The sequence below is a fragment of the Olea europaea genome, chromosome 2, assembly GCF_002742605.1.
Source record: "Olea europaea var. sylvestris chromosome 2, O_europaea_v1, whole genome shotgun sequence".
NCBI classification, from domain to species: domain Eukaryota; kingdom Viridiplantae; phylum Streptophyta; class Magnoliopsida; order Lamiales; family Oleaceae; genus Olea; species Olea europaea.
Window position 1 is genome coordinate 25,243,521 of NC_036238.1, and position 12,035 is coordinate 25,255,555.

The 12,035-nt window shown below is 35.8% G+C and overlaps 1 protein-coding gene across 1 annotated transcript; it reads right to left on the minus strand.

The window, feature by feature from the left end:
* Window positions 1-985: 985 nt before the first annotated feature.
* On the minus strand, window positions 986-1,530 carry LOC111374400. The gene is made up of 2 exons (XM_022997073.1): window positions 1,512-1,530; window positions 986-1,431 (listed from the first exon to the last, which is right to left on the minus strand). The coding sequence occupies exons 1-2, from the start codon at window positions 1,528-1,530 to the stop codon at window positions 986-988; spliced, it is 465 nt and encodes a 154-aa protein (XP_022852841.1).
* Window positions 1,531-12,035: the final 10,505 nt, after the last annotated feature.

Below are 12,035 nucleotides of genomic sequence, written 5' to 3' on the forward strand. Positions count from 1 at the left end.
CCTTGATTAGTGCAATGCCCTTTATCACACACTTATTCAAACTAACTGACCTCTAACTTAAGACTTTCACAAAGTTTTATCATGTTAATCTAAGACAATCCACACAAAAGTTTTCACACATGAAATCTACATTCACATCCGAATCTTCTTACAACTGTAAAGTCACCCCCAAACTATACTAAATTTGGTCTAAGGATAGATAATTTAATATGGTTTAGGTAAACCATCTATGTCTAACTAGATCAACCTATCCAAAGCAAAAAACAACTCATTTAATCATAATATCAAACTCAATTCTAGTGCGCTTGTAATATCAAATTTTGCAAGGTTGAGACTCAATTAGTCTAGTATGCATCTTGTCCATAGTTCATAAGTCAACACTAAATCTCAAATTAAATCATCATTGTCTGCCAGACTGTCTAACCCACACAAGCACACAACTGAACAAAAGGGTTTTTTTTTTTAAAAACAAAAACATAAAAATAAAAAACTAAAACTAAAAGTTTTTTTCACCCCAAAACTTAAAATTGACATTGTCCTCAATGTCATAAAATATAAATAATCACATAAAGGGGATAGGGAAGAAAAAGAAGAAGGTACTCCCCAAATTTTTTTTTTGTTGAATGTGTGAGGCATTATGTGTGATGACTGGATAATATTCTTCATCATGCTTTCCCTTGGATCTATATTGGTTTGAGTGTTTCATGACGTCATGTTCCTGAAAAATCAAATTTGACTAAACAGGGAACAAGGGTTACTTAGCTCAAATAATCAAAATAACCAACAATAAATTCAAGGGCATGAGGGTATAAAAAATATGGGTGATGACTCCTAAAAATTGAAACGTGCCTAAATCTAATGTAACCTAGTAAACAAAACAAAACTATATGCTATGCGATGCGAAAAACAAAATAAAAAGTTTGAAAATTGGGTTACCTCCCAATAAGCACTTCTTTTAAGTCGTTAGCTGGACTTTGTGCTGCTATTATTCTGATACAGCTAGGTCAAGGCTCTCTTTAGTAGTGGGAAAATCTTTCACGTAGTGCTTGATACGTTGGCCATTTACTTTGAAGTTTTCCTTTGTTGGATGGTGTAATTCAACTGTGCCGTAGGGAAACACTTGAGAGACTGTGAAAGGGCTGGACCATCTAGATTTCAATTTTCCTGGAAACAGTTTAAGTCTAGAATTGTATAAGAGCACTTGGTCTCCCACTCTGAAAATTCGTTGCCTAATGTTCTTGTCATGCCACTGCTTTGTCCTTTCCTTGTAGATGGATATATTCTCATAAGCTTCTCTTCTAAATTCCTCCAATTCATGTAACTGTAGTATTCTTGTTTCTCCAGTCTTTTCAAGGTCCATGTTTAATTGTTTCAATGCCCAGTATGCTCTATGTTCAAACTCCACTGGTAGGTGGCACGCTTTTTCAAAGACTAATCAATATGAAGACATCACGATAGGTGTCTTGTAAGCAGTACGATATGCCCATAAAGTATCGTCTAATTTCTTTTACCAATCTTTACGAGATGCATTCACAGTAAGCTCCAGAATTCTTTTCAACTGTCTGTTCGAGGTTTCCACCTGTCCACTTGTCTGAGGATGGTAAGAATTGGCAATTCGATGTTGTACCTCGTACTTATGCAGCACTGATATGTTACTTGTTCTTTCACATTTAACAAATGATCTGCAGAAATTGTGGCAGTCCTTGAATAATGTAGGCCAAAAGAAACCACATTGAAACACCTTTGCTGCTATTTTAGTGGGGCCAAAGTGTCCTCCATAAGTCGAAGCATAATGATAGGTTTCATCTCATCCTCTGGCACACATCTCCTAATGATCTGGTCTGCCCCTCTTCTGTATAAATTTGGATCATCTCCTAATGAAGCAACTTCTTCTTCTATTGATAGGTGAGATCAGGATCCATATAGCCACTAGCTAAGTAATTAACAATGTCGGCATACCATGGAGCCTTTTCTATCTGTAATAATTGCTCATCTGGGAAGACCTGATTAATATCCACATCATTTGAATCACGCAGTTGTTCCAGCCTTGAAAAATGATTTGCTACCTGATTTTCTGTACCTTTTTGTCACGAATTTCAATTTCAAATTCTTGCAGTAATAGAACCTATCGAATCAGCCTAGGTTTAGCATCCTTCTTCTCAAACAGATATTTCAATGTTGCCTTGTCAGTGTAGACTATCACCTTTGAACCAATCAGATAGGAACGAAATTTGTCGAAGGCAAAGACCACTACTAGTATCTCTTTTTTCGTTTTTGCATAGTTGATCTGAGCATCTGTCAAGGGTTTGCTAGCATAGTAGATTACATGTAACACTTTGCCTTTATGTTGGCCAAGCACCGCTCCCACTGTAAAATCACTAGCATTACACATAAGTTTGGAAGGTAGATCCCAATTAGGTGCTACTATTACAGGTGTAGAAGTTAACTTTTCTTTCAAAGTGTTAAAGGCATTTAAGCACTCATCCAAAAAGTGAAATGGCACATCCTTCTCCAATAGATTACACAGATTTTGTAATTTTTGAAAAAATCTTGAATGAACCTTTTGTAAAACCCTGCATGTCCTAAGAAGCTCTTGATCCCCTTAACTGAATTAGGAGGCTGCAATTTTTCAATCACTTGTATTTTGGCGTTGTCAACTTCAATGCCCTTTGAGGAAATTCTGTGGCCCAGTACTATCTCCTCTTTTACTATGAAATGACATTTTTCTCAATTTAGCACTAGGTTCTTCTCTTCACATCTTTGCAATACAAGAGCCAACCGATCCAAGCAGTCATCAAATGAATCTCCAAACACAGAAAAATCATCCATGAATACCTTGATTTATTTTTTCACCATGTCAGAGAATATGGCCATCGTGCACCGTTGAAAGGTTGCGGGTGCATTGCATAAACCAAAAGGCATCCTTCTAAACGCAGAAGTTCCATAGGGACATGTGAAGGTTATTTTCTTCTGATCTTCTGGAGCAATAACTATCTGATTGTACCCAGAATATCTGTCCAAAAAGCAGTAATGACCGGCCAACCTCTCCAACATCTTATCAATGAATGACAATAGAAAATGATCCTTTCTGGTTGCATTGTTTAGCTTTCTGTAATCTATACATACTCTCCACCCTGTCACTAACCATGTTGGTATCAGCTCGTTGTTCTCATTCTTCTCCACTGTGATTCCACCCTTTTTTGGCACAACATGCACTGGACTCACCCATGAACTATTAGAGATTGGATAGATAATACATGCATCCAATAATTTCAGCACTTCTTTTCGCACTCCTTCTTTCAAGTTGGATTTAATCTGCATTGTCCTTCCATTGATGGCTTTGACTCGTCCTCCATTAAAATCTTGTGCATTCAAAGAGTTGGTCTTATTCCTCTGATGTCAGCTATTGTCCATCCAATTTATTCTCCTTTTCGCACTCCTTCTTTCAAGTTGGATTTAATCTGCGTTGTCCTTCCACTGATGGCTTTGACTCGTCCTCCATTAAAATCTTGTGCATTCAAAGAGTTGGTCTTATTCCTCTGATGTCAGCTATTGTCCATCCAATTGTCGTACCTCTAACAATTTATTCTCCTCTTCCATTGTCATGTCATTTGCAATGATTACCGAAAGTGTTGTAGATTCTCCCAATTATGCATAACGGAGATGTGAAGGTAAGGGTTTTAGTTCAAGAGTGGGTGCATTTTCTACTGAAGGTACTGGGGGTGAAGGGTTGTCACCAAGAGATTCATACTACCAATGTCTTCTTCCTATTGGTTGCTTAACCAAGTTGACAACACGTTCAGTTTTTTCTGTACTTGTTGCTCCCCATTGTGCAATTTCTTCTTCACAAAGAACTGTTTGATGCTCTGTCTCAAATGTATCTGCTACCAACTCTTCAAGAATATCTACTTGGCAACAGGTGTCTAAAGTCAGTGGATGTTTCATCGCCTTAAACATGTTGAATATAACTTGCTCATTGTCCACCCGAAGAATCATCTTCCTGTAGCCAAAAAGGGTCTTCCCAATATTAGAGGGATGTTTGAATTCTCCTCCATGTCCAAAATGATGACATCAGCCGAAAAAATAAAATTATCAACTTTGACCAGCACATCTTCAATAATCCTCTTCAGTCATTTGATTGATCTGTCAACCATTTGCAAAGAAATGGTTGTAGGTTTTGCTTCTCCTAATCCAAGAGACATGTAAACAGAGAGGGGCATCAAATCAACACTGGCACCTAAATCACATAAAGAATGCTCGAAATAGTTAGAACCAATTGTGCAAGGTATTGTAAAACTCCCTGGGTCATTTAGTTTAGGAGGTAGCTTTTTCAATAGAATTGCACTGCACTCCTCGTTTAGGCAGACAGTCTCATGTTCTTCCAGCTTCCTTTTGTTAGATAGGATCTTCTTCAAGAATTTTGCATAACTGAACATTTGGGCTATTGCATCTGCAAACGGAATATTGATATGCAGTTTCTTGAAAATCCACAAACTTGGCAAACTGCTTGTCCAACTTCTTTCTCTGTAACCTTTGAGGGAAGGGAATTGGTGGTACATAAGCTTTCAGGGGCTGGGTGCTCTCACTGTGAGTGTTTCTTTCCTTTTATCCTCCTCGTTAGTTGGTTGTTCAGACTCTGCTTCTGTCCCAACTTCTTCACCCATTACTTCTTTGTCTTTTCTATCTGGTCTCTTCACATGTATCTTTGGAATTTGCACTCCACTTCTAGTTGTAATAGCTTGCACTTGCTCTTTTGGATTGACCATTGTGTTGCCTGACAATGTCCCTCGTGGTCGTTCTGCAAGCTGTTGAGCTATCTGTCCAATTTGAGTTTCCAGCTTCTTAATGGATGCTTGCTGATTCTGAAAGTTAGTGTCAATCTGTTGGAACACCTTGTCTATCTTCTGCATGTATTGGTTGAACATCTCCCCCAAACTTGGTTTTTTCTCTGGCTGGTTATTATTTAAACTGCTCCCTTGCTGATTATCCGACCATCTGAAGTTTAGGTGTTGCCTCAATCCTAGGTTATATGTTTGTGAAAAGGGATTAAAATTTCGAGAGCCATTTTGAATGAAATTGACTTGTTCTTCCGAAAATCCCATAGATGTGCAATTTTCTGTTAGGTGATTTGCTCCGCAGTTTTCGCAGGATGGTCCAGTTATCACTGCATGTGCTCATTTTGTTTGTGACTTTACCAATAACTCTACTTGTTTGGTCAATGCTACTATCTGGGCGTTGGTAGATGCTGTGCTGTCTAATTCATAAATTCCCGCTGCTTTTGGAGGCACCACTCTTTCTGATGAAAATATGAAATGGGTAGTAGCAATCAACTCAAACAGATCCATACATTGTTGCACTAATTTCCCTATAATCGATCCGCCTGCAGAGGAATCCACTTGAGATTTGGATAATGGTGAAAGTCCCGTATAGAAATACTGCACTTGATTTCCAATAGTGATCCCATGATTTGGACACTTCCTCATCAACTCCTTAAATATGTTCTAGGCCTCGTGATAGCTCTCCCCATCTTTTCGTTGAAAGGTTTGAATTTCCAGTCTGATTTTTGCCACCTTAGCAGGTGGAAAGAACTTATTGCAAAATTTCCTAGTTAGTTCCTCCAATGTGGTAATACTTCCATCCGGTTCGGCATCCAGCCATTCCAATGCTACAACTCTCAGTGTATATGGGAATAATCGTAGCTTGATGGCGTCCTCATTAACCCCAGGAGCATGACAATTCTGGCAATTCTTGAGAAACCTTGAGATATGTGTGTTTGGATTCTCATGAGGTAACCCGTAGAGTTGTAGAGTGTTGCTCATCAAATTAATCCAATCAGCTTGTATCTGGAAGTTGTTTACCCCAAAATCTGGATTTACTATGCTGTACCGCGCGGGTGCTGTTATAGGCGTCAAAAACATAGAAACGGCAAGTCCCCTTTGTTTACTTCCCTTTGCTCTTGCTGTTGAGCTCTCGCGGCCATTTGTCCAATTGACTATATAAGGATAGGATTGTTTAGATTATCAGCCATTTGATGTTGCTATTTTTGTTTGTGTTCCCTGCGTCTTCATCTAAAGTACGTTCTATTTTCAAATCAAACGGTTCAAGATCATCGCCTTGGGCACGGAGCATACAACGAACACAGTTTTCTGTAAATAAAATAAAATAAGTAAAATGAATAAATTAAAACTAAAAATAATAGTTCCCGGCAACGGCGCCAAAAACTTGTTGTCGATTTTATCCCGCAAGTGAACGGATCGTAACAAGTAGTAAAGTGGACCTTTTGAGTCCGGATTATCGTTCCCATGAGGGCTATTCTTTTAATGCTCAATTTATTATTTCTAACTTCTATTTGATGAAAATAAACAAAAACAATGATTAAATGTGATTTTTATTTTAAATACTTAAAAATGCGATTGGATGTAACGAAAAGTGATTGAGAATTCAAACAATAAATGGATGCTAGGGCGGAACAATTTCACTTATTGGTCACCTTTACTTCATAAATCAAGATTCATAAAACCTAAAGTAGTGTCCGGTCGAATTCTTCTATTGTATTCAATTTACCCCTCTCGAGTTTTCGTTGAGCCTATTTAATTAGTTCAATTCCATATCTCTATGCAAATTAAATTTAATTAAACGAAACATTGGTTCTAAGAATTCACACACGACCGCAGTAATCAATATAGATATCTCTACACGTTATATCAATTTACCAAATTTTAACATGTGGTCTAAACAAATAATCCGCATCTCTACGCAATCATCGTTCACTTATCATCTAATTAGTGATCAAGTAATTAAATGCATTAAGAACAACATTAAAATCAACACATAAAATATAAAAGCACTAGAATCTCAATTACATGAAATAAAGGATTCCAAAAGATTACATTGTTCGCCCTAAAATCAAATTTAACTACTCATAATAATGGAAGAAAAACGAGAAATTATGGAAGACATCACCGGGAATTGGCGGAACATTAATAATTTTCGAAGTAATTCTGCCGTTTGCTTTTTTTCTATCCATCCGTCCACTGCCTTGCTGCTACCAATTCAATCTCTTAACAGCCGCAATAATTGACTTTGGAGAGAACCCAAGTTACTGTCAATTAATTCCTCAAATAGTCGGTCGAATTTTTGTGTGTTTTCAGATTAATTTCAGCACCCAGCAGGCGTGTAATTATTCTTCTCAGAGTTGCTACTTCCAATTAATTGTAATCCCAGCTGGAGTCTCCTCAATTCTGCCTACCAAGCTGCCGTCTATTTGTGTGTGTGTAAATATAATGACAACTGCTGACAGCTTCTATTCCTCCTCTCGATTTTCTGCGTGTTAGAGTCGCAATAATTGACTCCAAATTGGAGTCCAATTTTCTCCCACCAGCTCTCTCCTTTTTTTTTCTAGGTCTGCACGTGTTTTTATATTGGTTACTCCTTTAATTCCTCCAGCACAAGATTAACCTAGCAGCCCAATAATTTACTTTCAAAAGGACTCTAGACTGCCTCCCAAATCCTGTTGGAATCCCATTAAAACCTCAATTAATTATGCAATTTGACTCTAATTCCACGTCCACTTAGGGCCCAATTAATTTATTATTTCCATCAAGCCATCCAATCTTTCAAGTTAATGCAATGTAGTTCTCATACTTTGAATTTTGCTATTTTCCGTCAATTTTTGCTTCTTTCCTTCAATTCCTTTTTCCATCCCTAGATTTTACCTATTAAACATAAAATATAACAATTTAGGATATATTTTGTCAAAAGAACTATTAAACATCATTATTTTAGGCATCAAATAAGTGTATAAAATACACTTATCAACCATCAATGCCCAACCTTCTTCAAATTCTTCATCAGTCTGTGAATCATACATCAATCTATGTATAGCCGAAAATATGTTTCCCTTATCAACATGATACCCAAACTTCTCCGGCAATTTCTTCAAAATGTGCGATAAACATCATCTATGATTGGTGTTCGAAAAAATGATTTTAATTCCATTTTGCATAGCCCTGTCTTGGTCTGTAATGATTCCATGGGGGCTTGACCATGCATGCCCTCAAGCCATGTACTGAATAGCCAAACAAATGTATCTGTGTCCTTGTTTGATAACAGACCACAATCCAACAGTGTTGATTGACCATGATGGTTAACTCCAACAAAAGGAGCAAAAGGCATGTCGTATTTATTGGTAAGATAAGTGGTGTCAAAGGTGACAACATCGTCGAAGTCCTTACAAGCCTGCCTGCATCTATTATCAGCCCAAAATATGTTCTTCAGTTGCGACTCATCATCTAAATCCATACTGAAGTAAAATTCAGGACATCGTACTTGCATTTTCGATAAGTAAGATTGCATTGTGGTTGCATCACCCTCTTTGAGTCGTAATCATCTCACTTACTCAATATAATTCCAGCAATCCTTTTCCACACAAGGCAAATTCTCATATCTACTAGTTTCAACGACTACGGAATTGAAACTTTAAAGCAGCGAAATTCCGGCCATGTCATTCACTCCAAGCTTTCTTTTCACATATGCTGACAATTTTCGATTGTAACGGTAAAACCTAGACTTTGAAGGGCTTGTTGTATGATTGTGCTCGAGGTGGGCTGTGTTGATCCTCCAAGTTCCTTATCATCTGAAGAAGTAGAGATCCTGGCTTTACAATCCATCTGCATTGTTTGTTGAGGCTTCAATGAACCAACGACATTAGTGCTTCTTCAACCTTCACGACTACATGTAAAGGTCATATATCTTAGAACTCCATCCTCCCATTTTTTCGAATTTCTCTTCCGAACTGGAAAACCTATGTCGTATGTATATCTTTTATAGAACTCGAACATTGCTTTTTCATCCGTGAACTATATACCCACCTCAGGCACAATCGAGCCCTCATCTCCTAACCCTTCTTCTCCCGTTATATTTGTATTTTGAACAGCATTCTCATTTTTAGAGTCAGCAACAAAATTATTATGCACGTCTTGCGTAACAAACAACCTGCGATGAAATAATTGGTAACGTTATGTTACATAAATCAATTACACTACCATAAACACATCAAAAATAAATTCATGTTTCTATCTACATATTAAACCACTACACAAATTTGCCCTGTAGTGACAAATTGAGAACAAAACAATCACAACATTTAATCAGATTACCTATTCTACATGACAATATCTAATACCTTCATATGAAAATGGGCAAATAACAAACACAATGATAGAGATTACTGCAGACAAAGAAAGAGGTTGGGCCGTTGAGGGTTCAGCATATTAAAAGTAATTCAATTGTTAGCATCACGACAAAATTTAATTTATTCAAGATACTAACATAGGTTATATTAGGGACAACAAATTGACACCGGATAATATGATAAAAACATGTAGTTTGTAATTTGGTTATTATTTTTCACGTTACACTTGGTTTCTAAGTTGAAAAACATAAATCACTTAGACTTTGCAATCTCATTTTGTGATTTGTTTCTTCGTCTACCTTCTAGCTTTAGGATTTATAATATTCAAGCTGTTTTTTCTATGTCAGCCATGAGTATTGAAAATGGACAAATGAGCCATGCGTATTTATAACAAAGATTGAGCTTAATGCACTAACCAACAAGTCACGGCTTGGAGGCGGAGAATATATTTCGGCTACGGTTCAAATTTGTGGATTTCTTGATTCTACGAAATGGGTGCAAGATAGCTCACGTCGATTGATGCTGGAGGTGGAGAAGATGGTTGGTCGGCGACGACAGTTGAGCAGGCGGGCCGGATTTCAAGCTTCAACGAAAGGGGATAATGAGCTTGTGTTTTGTTGGATTTCTAGCTTGGACGAAAGGGGATAGTGAGCTTGCTATTTTAGGAGGAACTAAGGTGGAGTGCATTTCATTTTCCTCAACTGCTGGTTTTCTTCGCCACATGTGTGATTAAGTGACTTTTTAAAAATTACTTGTAAAAGCCCTGGAAAAGCACTCTGTACGCTGGGCTTAATTCAACAAAAATAGACTGTTACGGTTCCGATTCGAAGCAAAAGTGAAGACAGTTGCAAGGATTTTACTAAGCAAAAGTGAAGAGAAGAAAACAACTTTAATGATATTTTTGTGAGAACCCTATGTGCGGTTCTCATACTACTAATTTAAATAGAGAACCATAAGTAATTTATTTAAATATTTTTGAAATAAATATTTATAAGATAGGTTATAAATACTTTTTGAAAAAAAAACTTATAAGTTAGGAAATAAATACTTTTTACAAACTTTCCGAACTTTAGGTGAGGTTAAACGTTTTTGAAATAAATGTAGGCAATGGTAAATGGACAAAAAGGCAAAAATGGAAAACCGAGAACTCTACATGCGAATCTCCTGAATTTAAAATTATGAAAATGAAAAACCGAGAACCCCCATAAAAGGGGGGAGCATAACTGTGGTTTTCTTCAATATATTTGTTAAAACGAGAAACTTGAGAACCGTAAGCAATTTCAAAACTTTCGAAATAAGTTAGGTAATAAAAAAAAAATTCTTAGAAGAAAAAAAAACCTCAAGTACATTTCCATGTTAAATATTTTTACAAATTTCTTAGACGTAAAATTTCATTACAAATATAAAGTTCAGGGTTAAATGTTTTTTAAATAAATGTAAGCTAATAAGGTTAATTGGAGAAAGTGTCAAAAAATGGAAAACAAGGAACCAAACGTGCGAATCATTTGAATTTAAAATTATGAAAATTAAAAATATTGAAATCGAGAATCCTACATGTGGTTCTCTGAAATATTCCTATGAATATAAATTCTGAAAATGGAAAATCGAGAACCATACGTGTGGTTCTCTTAAAATGGAAAAGAAATGAGCCCCAAAAGGCATGACAACTCTAACCTTCCTCTCACGTTTAGTTTAGGAAGCTGTGCCCAATGGTTGGAAAAGTTATTCTCATTTTCGTAAAAATGCCATAAAAAATGAGAACCATACGTTCGGTTCTCTTGAATTTAAATTTCTTCGAAATTAAAGAAAGAGGAAAATTGAAAGTGAAAAGAAAAAGAAGGGGCCATAAATTAGGTTTTCTTCAATTTATATATTTGTCAAAACGAGAAAATCGAGAACCATAAGTTATTTAAATACTTTCAAAATAAATAAATTATAAGTTACGTAATAATCACTTCTTAAAAATTAAAAACCCTTAAGTACACTTCCATGTTAATTATTTTTACAAATTTATAAGAGGTTAAATTTCATTATAAATTTAAAGTTAAGGGTTAGATGACATATTTTTAAATTTATGGAAATGGAAAAAGACGAACCATACTTGCGGTTCTCTGAATATAAATTATGAAAATGTAAAATTGAGAACCCTACTTGTGGTTCTCCGAAAATGGAATGGGACCCAAAATGCATGATCACTTTGACCAACGGTTGGAAAAGTTATTCCCATTTATGTAAAAATGCCCATTTAAAATAAAAAAAATAAGAACCATACGTGCAGTTCTCTTGAATTTAAATTCTTTCGAAATTCAAAAAAGGGGAAAATTGAAAGTGAAAAGAAAAGGAGGGACCATAAACTAGGTTTTCTTCAATTCATATATTTGTTAAAATGAGAAAATCGAGAACCATAAGTAATTTAAATACTTTCGAAAAAAATAAATTATAAGTTAGGTAATAATCACTATTTAAAATTTAAAAAACCTTAAGTACACTTCCATGTTAATTATTTTTACAAATTTATAAGACGTTAAATTTCATTACAAATTTAAAGTTAAACGTTAGAGGACCATATTTTCGAATTTAAGGAAGTAGAAAAACAAGAACCATACATGCGGTTCTCTGAATATAAAATTATGAAAATGAAAAATCAAGAACCCTACGTGTGGTTCTCTGAAAAAGAAATGGGCCTTAAAAGGCATGAAAAGTTATTCTCATTTTTTGTAAAAATAGCAATGTAAAATAAAAAACGAGTCCAATACGTGCGATTCTCTTGAATTTAAATTCACTCGAAATAAAAAAAAAAAAAGAAAAGGAAATTGAAAGTGAAAAGAAAAGGAGGGACCAT